The 26,257-nt window shown below is 40.1% G+C and overlaps 1 protein-coding gene across 1 annotated transcript; it reads right to left on the reverse strand.

The window, feature by feature from the left end:
• Positions 1–1,068: 1,068 nt before the first annotated feature.
• LOC125003836 (NACHT, LRR and PYD domains-containing protein 3-like) lies at positions 1,069–18,723 on the reverse strand. The gene is made up of 12 exons (XM_047578053.1): positions 18,691–18,723; positions 17,993–18,122; positions 17,742–17,900; positions 16,355–16,477; positions 16,184–16,262; positions 15,812–16,040; positions 13,857–15,654; positions 9,733–9,906; positions 8,489–8,662; positions 6,378–6,551; positions 2,181–2,354; positions 1,069–1,433 (listed from the first exon to the last, which is right to left on the reverse strand). Exons 2-12 carry the CDS (start codon positions 18,079–18,081, stop codon positions 1,412–1,414), a joined length of 3,195 nt encoding a protein of 1,064 aa, XP_047434009.1. The 5' UTR covers positions 18,082–18,122; positions 18,691–18,723; the 3' UTR covers positions 1,069–1,411.
• Between the last annotated feature and the right edge of the window lie 7,534 nt (positions 18,724–26,257).

Genomic DNA, 26,257 nt, shown 5'->3' on the forward strand with positions numbered 1-26,257 from the left:
TTATTCCCTATTCTATCCAGCTGAATAATAGCTAATCTTTTCGTGTCAATTAAGTTACTATGATCAATTAATTTCCCTTGTGGAGTCTGTCTAAGTCTAAGTCTATGACACAACATAGGAGATAAACAATTAAATCCAAAAAGTCAAAGTTTATCCGTAAATACATACAAGGAAACACTATAAAAAACACAAGAGCTACACTGCAAAAAAAAACACACTCAATAAATGAGAAGCTTGGAATGCTCCTTTTTAACCAACTATAAGTTAATTGCTTAATTCCTCCATTTTCACATTAAAACTTTGCCTTTAAGTTCTTCTGAATTTTTCTGAGCTCTTAATTTTGTTCTGCAGACATTTTTTAAAATAAAGTTTCTGTAACCAGTCAGTGAAGAGTAAAGCACAACAAAGCAAAGTGTAGAAGAAAAGTGTTATTGTGACAATATGTCAAATCCAATACATTTGTTTCCAAACTTTATCTCTAACAACGGTACATAAAGAGGCTCTGTATGGAAACTGCTGCGTGCTTCTTTTCAAATTAAATAAATGTTTGCAAGGAAAATAATAAAATAACTGGAACCTAATACAAAGGAAGAGAAGACACACACTAGAATCTAACTGGAACATAATGATGCACACCCTCACCCTTGTTGTGTGAAGGAACGTTACAGAGGGTTTTTCCTGCTTGCTGCTGTCAGGCTCAACAATGTACACTCATAATATTAGCAATATTATTTCACCTCAAAGTTTAAATACTCGCATCATTTCACTACTTACTCTGCACTGTGTACAGTCTTGTACAATATCTGTTATATATCCGTTTGAAATTCAATATTTTTGCAACACTTTTTGTTGCGATCCAGTTACTTTTTGTTGCAATTCATTACTTTTCGTATATATGCCAATACTTGTTTATTTATTGTTTATTCTATTCTATTTTTTTTCTTATTATTTATCTTTTACACAGTCCACTCTTTATTCTTGTTACTTTTCTGCTATGTATGCTGTTGCAAACGGCAATTTCCCGATTGTGACAAATAAAGTTTTTTTTTCTCTTCTCTTCTCTTCTCTTCTCTTCTCTTCTCTTCTCTTCTCTTCTCTTCTCTTCTCTTCTCTTCTCTTCTCTTCTCTTCTCTTCTCTTCTCTTCTCTTCTCTTCTCTTCTCTTCTCTTCTCTTCTCTTCTCTTCTATTCAACAATGAGAAACAACAGATGGGGCTGTTGATTAATGTGTCCAATAATTCAGGAGAGGGACTGGTCTTGGTGTTAATAGTTTGTGCAGCTCTGTTGAGGATCTTTAATCTCTTGACTCAACCTCCCAGTAACATGGTCCAGTAATAGTCTCTCTACACACAAGCTGCTGCTGATTCGACCTCTGGATCATCAGGACTCAGCTCTTACCATCATGTTTATACTCAACCTTGGAAAGGCCGCCAGCTGTAGAGAGAAGAACAGAGATGAAGAAGAAATAAATCATACTGTGACTGTAGCTCTGGAGCAGCAGTTTAGAGCAGCTGACTTTCTTTGAACTCTCATATTAAAATGTTTTGACTTTTAGCATCAAGTCTGTTTCCTCTGCATATTTCACTTGAGCCCACAGAGGAAATAAACTGCTGAAAAGAAAACGTCTCAAAAGATGAAAAGTTAAAAAGTTGATGAACATCTCATCTGTCATTGAAATATAATCTGATAGATAAACACGAAGGCTACTGTTAAAGATACTTGATGACAAGAGTGACAGAGATACAGATGTAATGACTGTACCTCAGCAGAGGTTGTGCTCTTTAGAAAGACCACATGGTTACTAAATGTAATGATGGTTCTGTGATTTACAGGCTTCAGTCAGACTGATCTCAGAGCTGTGACAAAGATGAAACTGATCAGTTGTTTAGTTTTGAGGTGACAGAACAAAGAGTCTGAGATCAGATCTGATGAATGAGGACCACTGTCTCTATTCATCTAGTAAGGCTGTCAGTTGGAATCCACATTTATTTTCTGAAAACATCAACACAACAAGCTTCAGGATGATCTGATTGTCTGACTGTTGTCTCTGTCTTTCTGTCCAGTCCGTCTCCATTCTCCTCTGACAGCATCTCTGAAGAATACAGCAGCAGGTTTCCAGGAAACACTTTAGATTCTGTGTCTAGTACAAAACTACTAAAAGAAGAATGAACTGACTCTCACCACAGAGTCTCCAGTCTACAATCTGGACTCTTCACAAGATCAAGAAGCTGCTTCACATCTGAATCCTTGATGTTGTTCTTACTCAAGTCCAGATGTTGCAGATGGGAGGGGTTGGACTTCAGAGATGAACGCAGATAATCACAGCTAATCTTTGACAAACTGCAGCCCCTCAATCTGAATAAAAAATAAAAGATGTAGAATGTCCATGTATCACTCATTTGATATTTCATTGGGAATCTTGAACGCAAAAATTACATTTTTGCATGATTTTTTTCTAAAATACAGCTAACACTCTGAGCTATAGATTTTTAGTTTTAGCACAGATCATAAATATGAAAATTAAATGTCTGACCCAGGGACTAATTGACAAATCTTGATATTTATTATTTTATTTTATGACTCAGATACAATCAGCGCTCTGTGCGTCGCCCATTGAACTGAGCCCTTGGTAAACTTGATAGTTATTGACATTTTATTCCATGGAAATAAAAGTGTAACTCTAAAGCTAGAATACATCTCTACCAAGTAACTAAGTTAAAACATTCACTGTGATTCACAGTATGTGTATTCAAAATAAATTGAGGGAAGGAAGCCGGAATACCCAGAGAGAACGCACACAGACACAGGGAGATGCAAACTGCACCCAGAAAGGCCCCAGTCGCATTCAAAGTAGGAACCTTGTCTCTGTGAGGCATCATTAGTCAATAATATAAAAATAAAGTATTACATGAAAAGGAAGCTTCTAATTCATATAAACTATATCCATTCAAAAAAAGACAGCGCACAACCCCTGGAAATATATCATTCTGATGTGGAATGTAAAACTAAAAGCACAACAAAATGTTTTATATTTGAGCTAATTTTTCAGTGGACATTGCTTTTATTTTGAAGGGCTACTCTTGGAATGTCTGGAATAGTCAACATTTTCATCATCAGCAGAATGAAATGTGGCATCTTGGATTTTCCAGTTTCTAAAACATTATGTGACTTCAAGTGTTGGTACGAACTGATACTAGGGCTGGCGGTACGCTGGTTCATACCAAATACCGTTATATGTTTACATATTTTTGTGTCACTGCAAGGCGTGGCAAAGGTAGTCCATAAAAAGGGGCCATGTACGGTGGCTGAGAGAATTCAATGCCCTGCAAATTAAGAAAATGCATGCAAATAGACTAACAATACCTGCAAATACAGAAGCGAACAACAAAAACAGAAACTGTCAAAATTAAATTGTAGATTTACTCATCACTTGCTTATAATTTTATTACGTGGTCTTTAATCTTTCTTATATTCATACCAGTACCTGCTTCAGCAATAGACGGCTGGTATTACATTCTCTTAATCCGACTCATTTGAAAAATGTCACCTATATTTCAAGGTCTTGTTTTCTTTTATCCCATAGATGTGAATAGTATTGCCTTTATAATTTTCATTACTGTAAGCATTTTCTGATTTTGTTTTCCTCCGTAGTTACAGTGTGGATCATTGGGGACATAAATCTACCCATGGTGCCTAGAAGGCTACCTTCAGAGACCTTCAGAAGAAACCTCTGCAGCCTGGATGTGTGCATCAGATGTTTGGCTGGCTGACTCCTCTTCTTTTCTGACTCCCTGTGAGGATGGGCACCACTGAACAACAACACCACTATTACTACTACAGTATTCTACAGTATTGCATATCTACCGCAGCAATTGTTCTCTCAACCAGTAGAAAATGTTGTAAACACCTGATTACGCATGAAAACAAAAATACTGTAACATCCATCTTTGGTCATATCACCCAGCTCTGACAGATCCTGAATATTTGTTTCTGTCTCTTAGTGTAAAAACTGTTTGAATTAGAGCTGAAACAATAAGTTGATGAGTCCATGTTTCCTGTTTCCAGTTTTATTCACTGGGAACATTTTATGTTTTCTATCATAGAAAACTGAATATTTCTGGTTGGGGATAAAAATTAAATATCTAAAGACGACACCTTGAACTCAGAGAAAGTAGAATCAGCATGTTTCAATATTTTTGACATTTTATAGACTGAACTATTGGAAAAAAAAAAAAAGATTGTGACTCTGCCACAGTCAATGGACAAAACCACAGAAGAAGAAAACAGAGCTTACCATGAAGATCCTCAGTGTGGATCAGTAGAATATCAGCCTGATGTCTGTAGATTAGTGTCAACACAACTTTCACATCATATTAATCTGAACACACAAATAAAACATGATGTCTGACCTCAGAGTCTCCAGTCTACAGTCTGGACTCTCCAGAAAACCATACAGCTGCTCCACTCCTGGATCCCTCATGTTGTTTCCACTCAGGTTCAGATGTTTCAGATGGGAGGGGTTGGACTTCAGAGTTGGTCCCAGATAATCACAACTGATCTCTGACAAACTGCAGCACATCAATCTGAATAAAGAATAAAAGATGTTAGAGTGTGCGTGTACCATTTATTTGATAATTCACTGAGACTCTTGAACTGAAAAAACAAACAAAAAAGAAACTTGATAGTTATCTAGTGACATTTTATTTCATGGAAATAAAAGTGTAACTCTAAAGGCGGAAGACATCTCTACTAAGTAACTAAGTTAAAACTAACATTCACTGTGATTCACAGTATGTGGATTCAAATTATTATTATTGTTTACAATTATTGCATATAACATCATAAATAAGGTTCTTGGTCTGTTTCAACTAAAATATCACATTAAAAAGAAACTTCTAGTTTCCACAAACTTGTTTCCATTCTAGAACGACAGTACACCACCTGAGGTTACGTCGCCCAGGAAATATATCATTCTGATGTGGGAATTAAAAATAAAAGCACAATAAAATGTTGCTACGTCATTGCTTTTGGTGGCCAATGGTGGCATCTTGGATGTAAATGTTTCAGTAACAAACAGATCCTAAATATTAGTTTCTGTCTCTTGGTGTAAAAACTGTTTGAATTAGAGCTGAAACAATAAGTTGATGAGTTGATGAGTCTATGGAGAAACGATGAAAAACCACAGTGATGATGGTTTGAGTCATTGATCAAACAGAATCTATCACAGTAAAATGAATATTTCTGGTTTGGCACCCTAGGGTTCCATCCTCAGCCCCCTTCTCTACTCCCTTTAGACGTTGGACTGCACTGCTACTCACCTTTTAAACAAAATAATCAAATTTGCAGACGACAAAACAGTGGTAGGTCTGATCACAAACAACATTGAGTCAACAGGAATGAAATCTGCAATCTGGCAAGATGGTCCATGGACAATATAATATAAAACTAAACATAAAACAAAACAAAAAAAACCCCTAAAGAAATCACTTTTGGATTTTCAGAAGAACAAGGCTAACCATCAACGAAGAAGATGTAGCAAGTCTCCTCCTTTAAGTTTCCGGGGTCCCAGAATCTGAGAATCTGAGAATCTCATCTGGTCTGTAAACACCACTGCTCTTGTTAAGATCAACATACCTCAAAAAATAATCAGCCACCGCCTCATGACTCTGGACAGCATCTTCACAACACACTGTCTCAGAACACACTCCAATTACATCTTAACTCTGTTGCCATCTGGGAGACGCTATAGAGCCATTGAAGCCTGCACATCCAGGCTGAAAAACAGCTTTTTCCAGCAGGTCTTCACAAAACTGAACCAAATACCTCCTCATCGGTGCTGCCACACCTCTGCCTCTCAGTGACTGCCCTTCTGCAAAATATGGCCTTATAGACAATATTCTAATTTATATTTTTATACAAATATTTGTAATTGCGCACATTATGTGCAATATAGGCACTCCACGGACTACTTTGGTTTGATGCCTGTCTATGTAGTCTATTAACTTTTAACTAAAATTAATGTCATTGATGGGATTGAGTGTGTGTGTCTTTTTGGTGTTGTGCCATTTGGTACAATGACAATAAAACTTTCTGATTCTGATTTCTGAATTTTAAAAAACATGGAGGTGAAATTGCTGGTGAAAATTGAATGTATTTCAGAATGAATCACCTAGTGGAGGATTGCTCTCCTTCTATGGTTTTAAATGTGTAGCTCAACATGACTCTGTTAGAGCCAATGGACAAAACCACAGAAGAAGAAAACGGAGTTTACCATGAAGATCCTCAGTGTGGATCAGTAGAATATCAGCCTAATGTCTGTGTCAACACATCTTTCAAATCATATTAATCTGAACACACAAATAAAACATGATATCTGACCTCAGAGTCTCCAGTCTACAGTCTGGACTCTTGAAAAAAACACACAGATGCTTCACTGCTAAATCCTGCAGGTTGTTGTTACTCAGGTCCAGATGTTTCAGATGGGAGGGGTTGGACTTCAGAGCTGAGACCAGATAATAACAGCTGATCTCTGACAACCTGCAGCCAATCAACCTGAATAAAGAATAAAAGATGTTAGTTTAAAAGACAAAGTTCCATCTTGAAATTATTCAGTGTTTCATCATCAGTTCAGAGCTGAAGAAGGTTCAGAAAGTACAAGTTTAGAAAATAGAAACTCTAAACATGTGAACCAACAGAAAGCAGCTTCAATCAGTTAAATAGAGAGTGTGCATTGATGTCACTGCTGCCCGGGGCCACGCCCACTGAGTGGCAAAAACATGGTTTAATGTAGTAGTAAATACAGAATGGACAAGATCAGTGTACTTTTAAGGACTAATAAAGACGTCCAGGGGAGCTCTGCATTATTCTTATGTGAGTTTCGGACACCTGTGGAGTTACGTGGATACCAGCTGATTAGAGCAGACAGTGATAAGGACGCCTGCGGCAAATCGAAAAGAGGCGGTTTGTGTTTCTACTTGAATAATAACTGGTGTACATATGCAGTGACATTACATCAAGTTTTTATTGAGTGCAAACCTTACTACTCCCCGGGAGAATTTTCCTCCATCATCCTCTTTACATCCTGCCGCAAGCCCCCGCCCGTGAAACACTAACCCAGCTGGCTAAACAGATCTCCACTGTGGAAAACTCAAAGCCAAACTTGGCTGTTCTTGTGATGGGAGATTTCAACTTGTGTAAGGAGTTGCCAAGTAACAAACAACTGGTGACATGCGCCACATGGGACAACAAGGCGCTGGATCACTTTTACTCCACCACAAAATCCTCATACCGCTCCATCCCTCACACCCCCTTGGACACTGACAACTGCATCGTACAGATGGTCCCCACATACAGGCAGCAACTGAAAAGGGCCAAACCATCCAGGACAACAGTAAGGAGGTGGACTCCAGAGGCAATGGACATGCTTCAATACTGCTCATACGGTGTCCTGTGGCCCTGCAGACACTGTATGCTCCTACATTAGCTTCTGTGAATAGTTTTGTCTCCCAACCAAAACTATCACACAGTACAACAACCAAAAGCCCTGGTTCTCCAAGGAGTTCAGAGAGCTCAGGTGTCGAAAAGAGCAGGCGTACAGGTAATATGGGCACATTGAGGATGGCCAGACAGGACCTCAAGAATGCCATCAAATGTGCTAAAGAGGACTATAGGGCCAGACTGGAGGATGATTCAGGCACCGATGACCCTGCAGTTGTATGGAGTACTAAGAACCATCAAGAATAACAAAGGAAAAACCTTTCCCACTACCAACTTCATGGCTGAAGCTTAGAAAAGACGACCTGACCTGACGTCCTCTCCCCAGCAACAGTCACTGTGTTTGTATGCAGAGCTTAATGAAGCTATGCTCGAAATTCAACTTCCTGAATATGCTCCTTTTTCCAATTTACACGCAGCGGAGAAGATTGAATAATTGACAGGAACATGTCCTCCTCCTCCTTCTCCTCAAAAGGTGTTGATACGTGTCTTTTCAATGCCATGTTAATTAAGCCCATTTACAGTTGACTTATTTCGTCATACTGTATAATAAACAACAGTCGTTCATGCGGCAGAGCGGCCTACTTAAGGTGCAGATAAGATGTGTGCTATTCCTCAGACGGTTCTTCTACTGGCTCTGTTTACCTCCTTCTTCTGCTGCGACTGGCTTTCTTGCGTGTTTTTGTTCCGAGTCACACGGCAGCACAGCGGCTGTGGAGCACGCAGACACGCGTCATTATGTTGCTGTCGGATTCAGCGTAGTCTATATATGCGGACTAAACCAAATTCCAATCGCATTATCTGGGTGTCTTAATCGGATAAGGAGAACTCCAATTTTAGTCTTACATGTGCTTAAGTTGGAGAAGAAGAACCAGACTTTATCATAAAGATCCTCAGTGTGGATCAGTAGAATATCAGCCTGATGTCTGTAGATTAGTGTCAACACAACTTTCACGTCAAATTAATCTGAACACAAATAAAACATGATGTCTGACCTCAGGGTCTCCAGTCTACAGCCTGGACTCATCAGAAAACCACGCAGATGCTTCACTCCTGAATCCTTGAGACAGTTTTCACTCAGGTCCAGTTCTTTCAGATGGGAGGGGTTGGACTTCAGAGCTGAACCCAAAGAATCACAGCTGGTGTTTGACAAACTGCAGCACATCAACCTGAATAAAGAATAAAAGATGTTAGTATAAAAGACAAAGTTCCATCTTGAAATCATTCAGAGTTTCGTCATCTGTTCAGAGCTGGAGAAGGTTCAGAAAGTACAAGTTTAGAAAATAGAAACTCTGAACATCTGAACCAGCAGGAAGCAGCTTTTGTGAAGATTTTATGTTTTCTTTGATGGAGAACTGAACATTTTTGGCTTTGGACAAAATGAGACATTCGAAGTGTACAGTAACTTAATCACAACAACAATTTACTGTCTAATCCCAAATTTCTTTCTCATTGTGAGTAGTTTTAGTGCTGAATGAGCAACATCTCTTTGTAATCCACATTATAAACATTAGCCTTACTTGCCTTTATGAAAAGAAGTCTGTTGGACATGGTGTTAAAAACATGCTAAACAAACAAGACATTAAGCTTAGAAAACTCTGGATTCTGTTCCTGATAGAACGTGATCACTACACAAGAGAAATCTGCTCCTTGCAGGGTCTCACGGCTCAGTTTTGCATTTGGGTTTAACACACTACAGAGCACATGTAGGAGGTGATAACAAACCAGTGCCTTGCAATTTTATATTCATGTTGATGTCTTACAATTGAATGATGTTATAAGCTGGAAATATTTTATTTCATGTTAAGGTTAAGCTACTACACCACTTTGAATTGCCATTTTTGCTGATTTGATTTGATCAAAAAATTGTGATCAAGACATCCCTAGTTGTAGAACAAAGACATTAAACCCTCATATTGGACCCTCATGTCTCCTAGATAGCCGTGTTAATCTGTGGTCAAACCTCAAGGTATGGTGCCAATTCGTAATTAGCTAAAGTAGATAGCAACCTTTACTAATAAGTTAGGAGATAAACCAAAGAATTCTTTCTGTGTAATTTGCCCATTTGCCACCTGTCACTAATTAGTTCCTTTTCGTCCATCTATAGATGAGAATTAAACAGACAGTGTTCTGACTTTGTCTTCTTTCACAAGAAAGTGAACTGATAAAAACAAGATCTTCTTCATATGGCTGCTAATGAAATAAATAAAAACTGAAAGAAAACAGTTAGTGAACTGACCTCAGAGTCTCCAGTTTACAGTCTGGACTCTTCAGTCCAGTACACAGCTGCTCCACTCCGGAATCCTTGATGTAGTTTTTACTCAGGTCCAGTTCTGTCAGATTAGAGGACTGGGAGCTGAGAACTGAGGACAGAGCTTCACAGCTTATTTTTGAGAGTTTACAGCCACTGAGTCTGTAGAGAAAATAATAGATAAATAAAGGGTCAGATCTTTACAGTGGTGTGAAATAGTTTTTGTCCTAGGGATGGGCATCATTAAGATTTTATTGATACAGATGCTATTATTGATTCTGCTTATCGATCCGATTCTTTATCGATTCCCTTATCAATTCCTCCTGTGAATTTTCGGTCTGAAAAAAGTAGGCATTTGTGGTTTCCTGTAAGCAATTTTATTTAATTTGAGTTCCTAAACAAGGGATAAGAGCTTGTGTAAGAAAGCAAATAGGAAATTGGTCACTGCATCCTCACAAGCTCTGCTCTGCTGAGGCTTAGTGGCAGGGGCACTTGTTGACCGGAAATTGACGAACACATGGCGCTCTCTGTTCTCAGTGCTGTGCGTCACCAACAGTGTTGGGCAAGTTACTTGATGTGGAAAGGCATAATGACTAAGCTAGGCTTAACGCTAACAACAGTACAATATAATGGCTGCAGTTATGCCTTACATTACTGCATTACAGCAAAAAGTAATGCATTACATTAAGTGCCAAATGCTTCAGCATGTTGCCGCCCTTGCTTGAAATTAGGTGCTGACTGTGAAAAGACTCTTCTTCTTCTTTCATTTTTTGGCGGGTGGCAAACAACAACATTGCAGCCACCATCTGGAATGTGACGTGAAGATTGAGCACGAAAATTATCGATAAGGGGAATCCATTAGCATGAAGGCTAATGATATCAATGAATTGAACCAGTTGGAACCATTTTTTTTTTAAAGAACCAGTTATCAATGCCCCTCCCTAGTTTGCCCCATCTCCTGTTTTCTTATTTATTTGTATGTTTGTCACACTTAAATGTTTCAGATCATTTGAGGTCAAGCTAAACTTCATTATCCCTGATTGGCAATTATCTGTGCAGTCAGCAGTGCTAAAAATAAATCAAAAGATAAAAACAAATAGTACACTCACACATATATACAGACAGTCTCACGTGGTGCTATTAAGGATTCCAACAGTGATAGGGACAAATGAGGTTTTTAAGTCTGTTTGTCCTGCACCTCGGCAGAGCACATCTTCGAGCAGATGGAAGTAACTTATACTCTGCAAAGAGAGGGTGAGTACAGTCATCTAAAGTGACCTGAGCCCTCTTTGTGGCTCTGGTTTTGATCCAAATAGCCTTGAAGTGAGTGGAGTAGGGTAACCACAGCATCCTATATACCACTGTCTGACCTATAAGGAAAGACTATCGGTCGGCTCCAAAAATGTTCTGTCAAACCGTCCAGTGCCTCAGGGGCAGAAGACGGAACTTGCCCACATTGTTTTCAGTGGGGGCAGGGAGCTCCTGACATCACCTGGGGCTATTGTCCAGTGGTGGAAGGAATGCAGGGGACTCCCAGGAGAGGATGAGATCCGCCCTGGTTATTTCAAGGCTCTGGATGTTGTAGGGCTATCTTGGTTGGCATGCTTCTGCAACATTGCATAGACATTGGGGGCAGCGCCTCTGGAGTGGCAGATCGAGATGGTGGTCCCCATCTTTAAGAAAGGGGACCAGAGGGTGTGTTCCAACTACACTCCTCAGCCTCCCCGGGAAAGTGTATGCCAGGGTGCTGGAAAAGATCGATAGTTGAACCTCAGATTGAGAAGGAACGGTGCGGTTTTCATCCCGGGCGTGGAACTATGGACAAGCTCTTTACCCTGGTGCTGTATGTGTTTTGTGGATTAAAAGAAGGCCTACGACCGTCACCCCAGGGGCACTCCGGGAATATGGGGTGGATGGCCTCTTGCTAAGGGCCATTCAGTCCCTGTAGCAAAGGAGCGTAAGTTCAGTGCACGACCCGGACCCGGATAAGTGGACGAAAACAAGACGAGATGTTATTATTATTATTATTGTTATTATCATCATTATATGTCAGACAGATTCCAGTTTGTCCATGCAAACAACAATTCTTCTATATATGCCAAATTAAGCTATGGAGTTCTTTAGGGTTTTGTACTAGGACCAATATTATTCATATTATTCATCCTTCCCTACGGTAATATTATATTACCAGATGAAACTAATCAGCTGGTTAAACTCCAAGCATTCCTTAAAGACATAAAGGCTTGGATGACCTGGGATTTTCTACTTTTAAACTCAGACAAAACAGAAGTCATTGTATTTGGCCCCATTCATCACAGAGATTCATTATCTAATCACCTGGTGTCATATTTGACGAGGATATGTCCTTTAATAAGAAGTGATCAGGACTGCCTTCCTTCACCTGCGTAATATCGTCAAAATTAGAAACATCTGTCTCAGAGTGATGCTGAAAAACTAGTTCATGCATTTGTGTCTTCCAGGCTGGATTATTGTAACTCGTTACTGTCTGGCTGCCCAAATAGCTCTCTGAAAACATGTGACAAGTAATTTAAAACACCGCAGCAAGAGCACTGACAAGAACTAGCCAGAGAGATCATATTGCTCCAGTTTTAGCTTCTCTTCAATGGCTTCGTTTAAAGTCTAGAAGTGAATTTAAAATCCTCCTCCTTACATACAAGGTCCTGAAAGGCCTAGCTCCATCATATCTGAAAGACTTCATTGTATCATATCGTCCCAACAGATCACTGTGATTTCTAAGTGCAGGTCTACTTGTGGTTCCTAGAGTTTCAAAAAGTAGAATGGGAGGTAGAGCCTTCAGCTATCAGGTTCTTCTCCTATGGAATCAGCTCCCAGTTTGGATTCGGGAGGCAGACATCGTCTCTACTTTTAAGGTCAGGTTTAAGACTTTCCTTTTTGATAAAGCTTATAGTTAGGGCTGGATTTAACCATCCCTTAGTTATGCTGCTATAGGCCCAGGCTGCAGGGGGATGAAACACTGAGCACATGTCCTCTCCTCTCCCTTCTCTCTTGTACCAAGTTCATAACTTGTACTTTCTCTTCTCTGGCACCAAGCTCCTGTCCTCTAATCTCTTGTAATTTTTTTTTCTATTACTAACCTCTGTGTCTCTCTCTTTCCTCTCCCCTCCCCCTTCATCTTCTTGTGAGGGTCTCTAGACTAGAGTGATGTATATCTGACCTGTGGACTTCTCTGTGGGCTGCAGAGGATTATGGGCAGATCAACTACTAGAGTACTGATAGAAATGGGGATTCAATGCCAAGCCCTACGGGGGGCTACCAGCTCCCTTTCAAATGCTCCAGAACAGTCTAGTTCGCTGGTTCTGGATGTAGAGGAGAGACAGCATCTGGACCCAAAGCAAATGAATGAACAGAGGATCTAAAGTTGAGGGGAGCACACCTGCCAGGTGTCGCCAATGAGCCCTCTGGGGGTGTTGTGGGCCAGTCATGGAAACACTGTTGAAGACCTGATGACCCCAGTGAAGCCACAGATCCCCTGCACTCAACTGAAGACCCTCCTCTGCATTCCACTGCATCAAGAGCTTCCCATTACCTCAGGTATAAAAGGTTGAAATGTACTGTCTCATCTAATTGCATTTCTAATTGTAATCAAAACAAAATGAAGACTCTGAGGTGGCCTAGTGAAACTCCTGACCTGAATCCTATTGAGGTGCTGTGGCTCCTCCTTAAAAAGGAGGTTCATACTCAAAAACCCTCCAATGTGGCTGAATTACAACAATCCTGCAAAGATGAGTGGGCCAAGATTCCTCCACAGGTTTGTAAAAGACTCATTGCAAGTTATCACGGACTTGATTGCAGTTATTGCTGCTAAGGGTGGCCCCACCAGTTATTAGGTTTAGGGCGCAATCACTTTTTCACACTAGGCCATGTAGGTTTGGATTTTGTTTTCTCTCAATAATAAAAACCTTCATTCAGAAACTGCAATTTGTGTTTACTTATGTTATTTTGACTAATATATACATTTGTTTGATGATCTTAAACATTTGAGTGTGACAACCATGCAAAAAAGAATGGAAGTTGTATTTTCACACAACTGTAGCTCATCTATTAATGACTAAAACTATCTCTGTACTCACAGAGCTTTGTTGGAGGCTTTGACCACTGGCAGCAGCCTCAGAAGAGCTTCCTCTGAATCAAAGTATTTCTTCAGGTCAAACTCGTCTAAATTATTTCCTGATGACAGTAAGATGAAGACCAGAGCTGACCACTGAGCAGGAGACAGTTGATCAGTGGAGAGACGTCCTGATTTCAGGGACTGTTGGATCTCCTCCACTAGAGAACGATCATTCAGTTCATTCAGACAGTGGAACAGGTTGATGCTTCTCTCTACAGACACATCCTCATTGATCTTCTTCTTGATGAACTGGACTGTTTTTTGATTAGTCTGTGAGTTTTTTGTTTGCTTCATCAGTCTTTGTAGCAGACTCTGATTAGTCTCCAGTGAAAGACCCAGGAGGAAGCGGAGGAACAAGTCCAGGTGTCCATTTGGACTCTGTAAGGCTTTGTTCACAGCACTCTGGTGGAGATATTTTAGATTTGCTTTGTTAAAAATGACAGATGTCAATGAAACTGTTTGTTGTTCTTCCATCAGATTGACAGAAGAGTTGATGAAGGTCTGATGAACATGTAGAGCAGCCAGAAACTCCTGAACACTCAGATGGACGAAGCAGAACACCTTGTCCTGGTACAGTCCTCTCTCCTCTATAAAGATCTGTGTCAACACTCCTGAGTACACTGAGGCTGCTCTGATATCGATGCCACACTCTGTCAGGTCTGATTCATAGAAGATCAGGTTTCCTTTCAGCAGCTGATCAAAAGCCAGTTTTCCCAGAGACTCAATCATCTCCCTGGTCTCTGGACTCCAGTGTGGATCTGTCTCAGATCCTCCATCATACTTGACCATCTTTACTTTGGTCTGAACCACCAGGAAGTGGATGTACATCTCAGTCAGGGTCTTGGGCAGCTCTCCTCTCTCTCTGGTTTCCAACACTTCCTCCAGAACTGTAGCAGAGATCCAGCAGAAGACTGGGATGTGACACATGATGTGGAGGCTTCGTGATGTCGTGATGTGGGAGATGATGCTGCTGGCCTGGTCCTCATCTCTGAACCTCTTCCTGAAGTACTCCTCCTTCTGGGGGTCAGTGAACCCTCTGATCTCTGTCACCATGTCAACACACTCAGGAGGGATCTGATTGGCTGCTGCAGGTCGTGTGGTTATCCAGAGGTGTGCAGAGGGAAGCAGTTTCCCCCTGATGAGGTTTGTCAGCAGCACATCCACTGAGGTGGACTCTGTAACATCAGTCAGGATCTCAGTGTTGTGGAAGTCCAGAGGAAGTCGACACTCATCCAGACCGTCAAAGATAAACACAACCTGGAACTCTTCAAACCTGCAGATTCCTGCTTCTTTGGTTTCAGTGAAGAAGTGATGAACAAGTTCCACCAAGCTGAACTTTCGTTCTTCCAACACATTCAGCTCTCTGAAAGTTAATGGAAATGTGAAGTGGATGTCCTGGTTGGCTTTGTCTTCAGCCCAGTCCAGAGTGAACTTCTGTGTTAAGACTGTTTTCCCAATGCCAGCCACTCCCTTTGTCATCACTCTTCTGATTGGTTTATTTCTTCCAGGTGAGGATTTAAAGATGTCTTCTGGTCTGATGGTTGTTTCTGGTCTATCTAGTTTCCTGGATGCTGTTTCAATCTGTCTGACCTCATGTTCATCATTGACCTCTGTAGTCTCTCCCTCTGTGATGTAGAGCTCTGTGTAGATCTCATTCAGAAGAGTTGAGTTTCCAGCTTTAGCAATCCCCTCAAACACACACTGGAACTTCTCCTTCAGACTAGATTTAAGTTCACGTTGACAAACTGCAGCAAAATGTTCTGAATGAATGAACAACAAATAAGATCAGTGAATACTTTTACAACATTTTACTCCCTGAATGAATGAGTGATCTTACAGTATTTTCTTTCATCTCTTGAGACATTAGTAAATGTTTAATTCATTCATCAGGTTCAATGTTCATAGAAATCCTCTTACTGATCTGCAGATGATCAGCCAGCTCCTCCTGCTTCATTCTCCTCAGGAAGTTCAGTGTGATCTTCACAAATGCCTCTCTGCTGCTCCTCCTCTGCTCTTCATCCTCACCCTCCAACACCTCCTCATCCTCCCTCTGACTCTCTAAGCATTCTGGGTAATCTGGACTCAGATCCCCCTGAATCTTCTTCAGCTCCTTCTTCACAAAAGTGACAATGTTGTCCTCCAGCAGCTGGAACAGAAAACTATGTGAATGAGAATCAGACTGAAATCATGGAGACAAACATCAGATCCATGTTAGACAGGCTGACAGTCCACTGGTCTACAAAGAGCAGCATGGAGATGATGGAAAGTAGTTGTTGTCCATGTACAGACCTTAAATATAGAGTCCAGCTGTGTTTGCTGCTGATGAACAGACTGATCACTGAGAACATTTAAACTCTGCTGCTCCACTCTGGACAGAAACAGAAACAACGGAGAGTTAAAGCAGCAGTTTTCTTCTAGTTTTAAATCAGACACAAACAACCAGTCATACTGATATCTTACTTATTTAGAGCAGGGGTTTCTTGTTCTTTAAAGTCAAAGAATTCTTTTTTCGACCTATCACTCCTCATAGACACACAGCTGGGTTCAGGTTGAGGTTGAGGTGAATCTGGTTTCTGGTGGATCCTGGGAGACAGAGACAAGTTGACTGTGTTCAGGTTTTAAAAGGAATAAATGAGTCAAAGACCAGCAAACTTTGAATGGGATTTATCACATACAGTGGTGGAATTTTATTTATTTTTTTGACACCCCATGCATTTGTGAAATATTGCATTAGGTCTTCAAGTGCAATTTGTTTTGGTACAGTCGCAGACTGTCCAAAACTTAAAATTGATTGGGTCCATAAAAATACATAAGACATTTTGAGTAATGGGTCATTTTGGTTCCAGTGATCCACTACTATACCGTGCTTCGTGTCTATATAAAGCCAATACATTTGACAGTTCTTCAGAGGCAAATCTCCTAACACAGGGAACACGCCTGAAGATACAAATGCTCAGCCAGGAAGGGTTCAGCTGCCACCAGATCACCAGGAAGTACAGATGCAGTCCTTCATCAGTTGGATCCACTCTTTAGAAATACAGACGAGCCAACAACTTGGAAGAGAAACCAAGATCTGGACATTCAAGGGTTTCTTCAGTAAGAAGTGACCACATCCTGATCTGCATGTGCAGGGAAAACCACCGAATGACATCACAGCAGCTCCAACAGCAGTGGTCAAACCAAACTGGTGTCCAGTGTCCCACCCACACTGTACGTGGTGGACGTTTAGATCATGACTTAAGGTCCTACAAGGCTGTCAAGAAGCCACTGATAAATGAGAGACAGAGGTTAGCCCCAAGCACACAAGAACTGGACACTCATGAATTGGAAGAAGAGTCTGTGGTCAAATGAGTCCAGTTTCCAGCTTTATCTTCCTCCTGCTAATGTGAGGTTACACAAGAAGCCAGGTGAAGCATTATCTCCAACATGTACAATACCTACTGTCAAAAACGGTGGAGGCAGTATTATGGTTTGGGGATGGAAGAGTGCTGCTGGTGTTGGTCATCTCAAAGTCTGTGATGGCACATTGATCTCTGACAAATACTCTGCCATTCTCCAAACTCACACGCTCCCTTCTGCATGTACACTGTTCCATTGAGGTCCAAACTGGATGTTTCAACAAGATAAGGCTCCTTACATCCACACATCCAAGGCTAGTAGAACTTGGCTGCAGGAGCACAGTATCCAGGTCTTAAAGTGGCATACTGGCAACCGGCATATTGAAACTGTAAATATACTATTTCATGATAATATTTGAGAATCCAGTGTTGACAGTATGAACTTTCCACAGTTTGTGCAGGAGAGACAATTTCTTATTATGGTCAGAAGTTATTCACTTATATCTTACTTCTTTAGAGCGAAGGATTCTTCACTTTTAAAGTTTATGAATTTATTATTTGACCGATCACTCCTCATGGACACACGGCGGTGTCCAGGTCCAGGTCCAGGTCCAGGTCCAGGTCCAGGTCCAGGTCCAGCAGAGTCTGCTCTGTGTTGCTGCTTTGTTCTTCAACACACGAACATTTTAGTGCACAGTGATGATAGAGTTGAGCTCTGATTTGTAGAAGAGTCATAGACTAGTTATAAATGTTTATCTACCTCTGATCTTTGGTCTGGTTCTCATGTTCTCCACTCAGAGTGGTTTTAGAGGGAGGGACTCCCTCCTCTCTGTCCTCACACTGATCCATTCTGCTGGATTCACATCAGCTCACACACTTTCTACCTTCACCTGCAGAGGAAACACAAATCATTCACCTGAATATCCTCCTTAACCTCTTATGTTAAAGTATCAGCTGTTCCTCCATTGACTCGGTTATTTTCTGTTTCTTCTACTATCAGTCCACAAGCACCAACTCTGGAGCTTCATCTTGGACTTTGGACATCTTCTATAAATATATCATTAACAGTAAGTAAATTAGACAGTAAAGTTATTAAAGTCCGAAACAAACCAAACTTGCAGACCATTCAAACTGTCCAAAGACCTGAAGAAAACAAATCGGACAATTTTTTTTCTTATCAATAAATTCCATAATTCTTTATAATATTTTATATCTATATCAACATGTATATTAATTAAAGTCCTCTAACCCCTCAGCTCTGTAGTGTGACACAGAAAGTCTGATCTGTTCTCCAGCGTCTGTCTGAAGAGCTCAGGCCTCATTTAGTGGCTCAGTCCAACTCAGTTAACGTAAAAATATCAAACAGATTTCTGCTGGAGCTGCTGAAATCTGATGTAAAAGACTAAAACAAAAACCAAAACATCTGATGTAAACAATTAAAACAGTTACAAACATTACCTTCAGATGGAGGTTCACACGGAGAAAAACGACTGCGACACAGACTTAATGAAAGCGAAAGAAAAACAAAACCACAGGAAAACCAAAGAGGCCTCTAGTAGATCAGCAACAGGTATATTATGTTCTCTGAAGTAGGGTTGCACAAGCCCACTGACAAAAACATTTTGCTGTCCCGGTGTGTCTTTTGTGCACTTTTAAAACTGATATACATGAGACAGAGAGATAAGGTCAAAATAAAATAGCAGAAATGAGCAGCACAGATTACAAAATCACACATGACCTTGAATAAAAGCTGTATGAAAATGTGGTGTCTGCTAAGGCTGTAGGATGGAGGTTCTAATGTTTGCAACATACATTGTACTGAATTTCCCACGGGATAAATATACTGAGAATAAATGAGTGAATAATAAATATGTGAGACTGTAGGTGTAATAAAATATTAAGCTAGAATACTGCAGCAATGAGTATCAGTGTTATTGGATGTGGATAGTTGTAGTTCCTCATAGTGACCACTGGAGGGCAGTGATGATGATAGTTTAAACACAGTCTCCGTGTTGCGTCGTGGATTCTTCTCTCCATGTGAAGTCTTCTTTGATTTCACAGACGATCTAATACTGATCGCCAACACATTAATCGTTATTAGTGAAATGAAACATGTTTCCATCACTATGTAACTTTTACCTACAGCTGACATCTAAGAAGAAACTGTATGAATGCATGTAATGTCCAACACCCCTGCTACAATACCTCACTTGGTACAGTCCACCTACCCCTTCAATAAATCTAGCTGGAATCGTCCACTTCGTGTTTGCCAGTCTGGCCTCCTACCTGGACAGGTGTGGATGGAGCACATGGAACAAACATTTGGGTAATTTGAATCTGTGAATGAGGGAGACTGAATGTGAATGTTTATTTCTCTGAGTTCACCTGAAATCCCTCAACTCAGACATTTACCAGTGACATCATTTCAGAAAACATTCAAATCCATTGATACCATCCAAACCAGTTTAGTGAAGAAGGCCAGGACGTCATGTTCCTCTGTCCCTAAAACACCACCAGCTGGAAATGTGACGATGAGAATCAAGTAACAACAGGAAACCACAACTAAAGAGACACAGAGACAGACACTGCTCCATGATGAAAGACTAAAGTTGGGATGTTTTGTTTAACGTTTTAATTCTCTGGTATTCTCTCAACAAACCTTTAGTCTTTAATCAAGCAGCAGTGGTTGACTTCATGTCTCTTTAACTTTGACTTTCGTGTTAAGTATAAGTTCAGTATCTTGGCAAAACTTTTTTGTTGCAACTTCACATTAATATATTAAAATAATGAATTGATACCCATAGAAACCACTATAGTACAAAGGTCAGAGCCGCCCCCCCTCTACCAGTTCAACCACCTCTACTGGCCCCTCCCACTGAGAGGCTTATACTTACAATAATGGATAATAATAACTGGAGAGTCACATTTTCAATAGTTTTTTAAACAAAGAAACAACTTTTAGATAAACTGTTCCATAAGAAAGGTCCTCTGTGTTTAAAGGTTATTAATTAAGATTTATGGTAAATAAAACTCTTTAGAATGATGTGAATGATTGTCTGAGGAAAACTGAAAAAAAGTCTGAAAAGTGAACGACAAATTACAAGAAAGAAGAACAAACTTATTAATAAACAGGTTTGGGGTTAACTTTTCTAAATAGAGGAGCAGAAGAATCATCATTCTTGGAAAAACTAATCATTCTAAAAATTTCTTCTGGATAAATTTAATCTTGTTGAGAAAAGTTGAACGTATAGTGTTAAATAAATAAACAAATAAAGATAAATGAAACTACAAGTTAAAACAGGTCAGAGGTCAAAGTGATGTTGTAAAAACTTCCTTCAAGCTTTGATTTAGTTTCAGCTTCAATTTAATAAAATGTCTCCTGGTTTACTGATACCTGTGGATCTGAAAGTAATAGACTTCTTTCTATCTTTTCTAATAGTAGAGGAACAGATAATCCCCACCCCATACAGCCTCAACTATTTCATTTATTTCATTAGTAGTTTAACCATTTCAACCAAAACAAAAAATTTAAATCCTCAAATTTATTATTATTATTATTATTATTATTATTATTATTATTATTAGTAGTAGTAGTAGTAGTAGTAGTAGTAGTAGTAGTAGTAGTAGTATTATTATTATTATTAAGTTCTTTGTTTGTAGTTAGGACACATTCTCGTGGCTTCATAAATTTACTCTCCATCTTTCTGACATCAGTGACTTCGATGATAAGATCGTAAATTGTAACTTCCAACTCGGAAATTTCAGACTTCTGATATCATAGCGTTCATGTTTCAGGTTAACTGGACAAACAATGACTTTGGTTTATTGTCACTGTTTGTTGAACATTTAAATATGTGCAGACGCTGTTTTTCTTTTTATTTTAGAAGCAGTCATTTCTGAATTTGACAACTCAGAGCTCATTTTTCCCAGGTTGTCCGAATGCAGCATCAGCATCTCGACCCCCATATATAAACCAACATTTCTATTCATTACTATTTCAAACAGTTTTAAAATGAGCTAACCTACACCTGCCACATCTCTATGGAGTCAAAGGTCACAACTTTCTTCAACATCTGTTTTTGTTGCAGCCTCACTTTTAGGTTTTATATCAAGTTTATATCAATTCAATTCAATTTAGTTTTATTTATAAAGCGCATTTCATGCTCAAGGCAGACTCCATGTGCTTTACAAGAGGTATAGATAGTTACAATACAAACAGTTACATAAAAATCAATTCGGAATCGATTGAAAAGTACAAGTGCAAGTAAACAATCATATGTATGCCATTTTCTCCACGTACACACTCATACATGCGCACCAACTCACGCAAACACACACACACACACAGCTCAGCAGAATGCTTTGAAAAAGAGGTTTTTAATCTGTTTTTAAAGATGGCTACTGATGTGGCATGTCTAACCGTGTCAGGCAAGGTGTTCCATTTTTGTGGGGCATATACACTAAAAGTTGCCTCCCCTTCTTTGGATCTGGTGCGAGGGATGAGTAAATTGCCACTGCCTGTTGACCGAAGTGTTCTTGCTGGGGTATAAGTGATGAGCATATCTGTGATGTACTGAGGTGCAAGACCATGTCGTGCTTTATAAACCAGGAGCAGTATTTTGAAATTGATTCTTGTTGTAACGGAAACCAATGAAAAGATTTAAGATGAATTTTTCTGAGTCTGATTTTAGGGAACTAATGTTTTGTCTAATAGTAATGATTTTGTTATTAAAGAAAGAAACACATTGATCACATTTTTCTGAGGACAACATTTCAGAGGGGATTGTGGATGGTGGGTTAACAAGCCTGTCAACAGTGGAGAAAAGCACTTTTATTACCATTATTAATATTTTCATTGATAATTTTACGATCGTCTAGCTTGTTTGATCGCTTTGTTATAGTCGGTTCCATTTTTACCCAGCCAGGTTTCAGCTAGTAGAGTGAAGTCTCGACTGTGGGTACTAATGAGTTCATTTATTAAAAATGATTCATTTGTAAATGACCTGACATTTAATAGAGCCATTTTTATTTCCTTTATTTCCTCTGAGCCAGATGTGGAGTTGTCTGAGTCTGCTGAATTTTTCATCACCTAAACAGGGGGAACAAAGGGGCCAGAAACTACACACTGTTTGTTGGAGTCCAGAGTAGTGCTTATGAGGGAGATAAGCTTCTCCGATTGCTGCAGTTTGAGGTCACACGTACCAGTGTGAACGACCACAGTGGAGACTGACGGACGTTGAGAGAGTGGCTGTGGGATGACGTCATTGATGCCCTGAACGAGCACCTGGGTGGCAGGAAGTGCTGCATCTGCTGATCTCCACGTATCGGACCATAGAAGTCCCAACAACAGAACATTGGGAGGGGACACGGCCTCCACCCTCACGGACCACAATGGTATTACGTATTATGACATTTTCCTCACATACTGTACTTTTACTTATTCATGGCAGTAACAGATGGTAATAATCTAGTGACATTAGCAAATGTTGTTGGTTTCGTTCTAACCTCCTACTTCTATCACTCCAGAATATCAGGAGGAGACACGGTCATGATGGTTTCACCCAAAGAGCAGGAACTAGACAACAACAACAGCCTATAGGTAGAGTATGTTACATTACTATTAAAACTCATTTAACATGAGCCATTAGAACAAGTCACAATAATCCAAGATGGATTCCTCCACAGTAAGAGTTTTTTATATATATACTCTATTACTATTTTATGATAGTAGAGTAACAGGTGGTAATACAATAGTAATAATAATAATGTATAATAGTAGAGTAACAGGTAGTAATAAAATAGTAATAATAGTAATGTATACATTAGTAAATGTTGTTGGTTTTGTTCTCACCTCCTACTTCTATCACTCTAGAACATCAGGAGGAGACACGGCCATGATGGTTTCTGAAGAACATGAACTTCTCAAGAACACCCTGAAGGTATTGTATATTAAATTATCATTTAAAACTTTTGTGACTTATAACTCCTGCTGCTAGTAGACATTTATTTTATGGGATATTTGTTTGACTATTTCATAATTGTAGACTAACATGTTTTGTTCCAATCTCTCCAGGAGGAGATGCGGCCATGATGGTTTCCAGGACTTTACGTGAAGAGGAGGATTTGTATGTGTCCCTCTGGTTGGACGGACACATATGTTTGTACTGGACCCCCACAGCTTTTCCTTGTGTGGGGGGCAAAGAGATAATGAAGGCCTTCCCCCCTTGAATGACTCCTCCCGTGAAGCCCTGCCCCTATGCTGACTTCTCCCACTAAGCCTTACCCCTCCTCCTCTACTGCCCCTAACTCCTTCCATCTCACTCTGACTCCCACCACTAACTCCTCCCCTTACTTCTCCTGACTCCTCCTATTTCATGTCTCATATGTCAACTGACTCTTCCTGTCTCACCTTTTACTCCACCCTCAACTCCTCCCACTGACTCTTCCCATTAACCCCTCCTCTCTGCTGACTCCTCCCCCTCACCAGTGGCTCCTCCTCCCTCTTATCTCTCTAAAACTCAATCTGCTCTTAGTTATGGGAGACATAACACCGTCTTTCTACCTCTCAGAAACCACGGGGAGGACTCTAAAATTCATAGACTACGATAAGATTTTTCTTCAAGATCTTCAGAACCTCCAAGACGTCCTCTACTAGCCTGAGCTATCTGACCACAAATGTTCTCATTCTTCCTGGAGCTTTTCTGTTTGTTTCTGTGGTTGATTAGATCTAAGAGTTCTCATGGGGGATTGAACACATGGCGCCAGAACATTAATGAACTGACCTAACACCTTAGGCCACCAGAGAAACTGTCACTTAGAGAATAAAATGTAGAAAGCAGAGCTCTGGATTTGATCCACTGGTTTCAGAATGAGAGCCAGAACCACAGCTGATCTCACTGAGCTACTCTTCAACCTGGATGTGCACCTTTTTGTTGTTGTGTTCATTGTTCACTTCCCTCAGAAGCAAGAACAGCAAGAAGTCAGTAGCCTAGAGATGAACCAAGGACCTATGAACAAGGAGGAGTTACTAGGACGTCTCACCTCACTGAGCTATTCACAAAGTTAAACCAAAGGAAGTTTGTCCTTAGATTTCTAGATCACCAGCCTCAGCACCAGCTCATCCTTCTCTACTGGATTTTCTCTTCTCACTAAATGAGTCATAAAGTCTCTTTGAGGATCAGTATTAGTGGATGTGGACAGTTGTAGTTTCTGACAGTGACCACTGGAGGGCAGTAATGGTGATAGTTTTAAAACACTTCTTGTCCTCTGGGTTCATTCAATCGTTCAGGATCAGGAGGAACTCTGATTTATTTGAGCTTCATCACTCCTCCTCCTCCTGCTCCTGCTGAAGAACCGTTTCTCTGGTTTCTCTCCTTTAGTCTGGTGTCAGTGTTTGTGTTGATCAACAGGCTGCGATCACCTGCGCAGGTGAGTGTGTTTTCAGAGCAGTGTGCCTCCTCCTGCCTCTGACTCATCAATTCACTGGTTAAAGAGTCAAAACAGACTCTGCAGACTGACCTGCTGCTTCCTCTCAGTCTCAGTGTTCACCACTAACTCACAGTTGATCAACTCTCTGGAGAAACATGAAAGCAACATGCGGACAGAGGCAACGTGTTGCTGCTCTGCTGTCTCCGCTTCCTGGTCAGTCCGCTGCGTATTGGACAAATTGGACATTTCAGACTCTTGGGTCAAATCCAGCTGCATTTAGAAAAATAATTAACTGACAAAATAAATGTTGATTTAAAGACGTTTTTCTGTATTTTATCAACAATTAAAGTATCTGATGCACAAAGTTGTTGAAGTGTTCACTGTAGAAACAAACCTGTCAACTCAGTCTGTTACTGATAATCTAAAATGATAGAAACTTGAGTGATTTTTAAGACCAGAGGGAGCTTTGTTCAAACGTGCTGCAGAAATATAAAGAAAACTGAAAACATATAATGTGTCGTTCAACAGAAACTTGAACATTTAGTTCGTATCTGTGTGTAAATAAGAAGAATAATGTAGAAGGAGTTGGTGTATGAGTTAAAATGTTGATTCTCCTTCTGTAAAAGCAGCTATAATTAGATAAACAGTGTCTCTAATATTTTGGACTTTCCATTACATATGTTAACTTTTCAACAGTCACAAATGATGAACGTCTGATGTTGACTCCACATGGAACCTCCTCCTCTAGTTTGTTTGTGTGTGTTCACGTCATTTAGACTGAGTTCAGTCATTTTTTAGATGTGAATCCAGGACGTGTCGTCCTTCTTTTTATTTTTCAGATGAGTTTCCAGATGAAAACTGGTCTGACTTGGTCTCCTACTCATCCTGAACCTTTGCTCAGAGCTGGTCTCATCATGAGCTTCACAGAGAAACCTTCTGACTTCAGGTCAGCACAGTCACCTCAGAAACAGCAGAGAAACTAAGACTCACTTTCTTTGGACACAGTTATTTTTATTAAATGATAAAATGTTCTTCCACAGTGACTCCTCACAGGAAACTGTATTAAAATGTGATTTTTTGTTTTTGTATGGTAAAATAAAAGCTTTTTTATCAAACTAAAGAATGATTTATTTCTTTTTTATCTGGATTGTTCCCAATATTTTGTCCCTGTTGTTAAACTGGTGGTTTTGTGGTGAAACATCAGTGTGAGGCTTTAAAAGGACGTTTGTATGTCGTCCACCATGTCTCTCAGGTGTGGTGGTGAAGTTTTGGAGGTTGTGTGTTCAGCTCCAGGTCAGACAGTGACTTGAAGGAAGTCCTCCTCACCCAGAGGAAGGACGGCCCTCACCACCTGAGTAGTTTCAGAGAAAGACTTGTTCATCTGACTCGTCCCAATCATTTGAGTCAGGAGTTGATAGTTCGGAAGTGAAAATCTCAGGAAAATGTGAAGGACGGGACTTGAACCCCGACCTCCTGATATGAAACCTCTACACTAAAAACCCAGAGCCCGCTGACTCCTGCCTGGAGCTGGGTAGTCGCCTTTTTTGAGCTTTCGGCCACTTCAACCAGAAATAGAAGTTAAAAATATTTATATTTT

Source organism: Mugil cephalus, chromosome 2 (genome assembly GCF_022458985.1).
Source record: "Mugil cephalus isolate CIBA_MC_2020 chromosome 2, CIBA_Mcephalus_1.1, whole genome shotgun sequence".
In the NCBI taxonomy this organism is placed as follows: domain Eukaryota; kingdom Metazoa; phylum Chordata; class Actinopteri; order Mugiliformes; family Mugilidae; genus Mugil; species Mugil cephalus.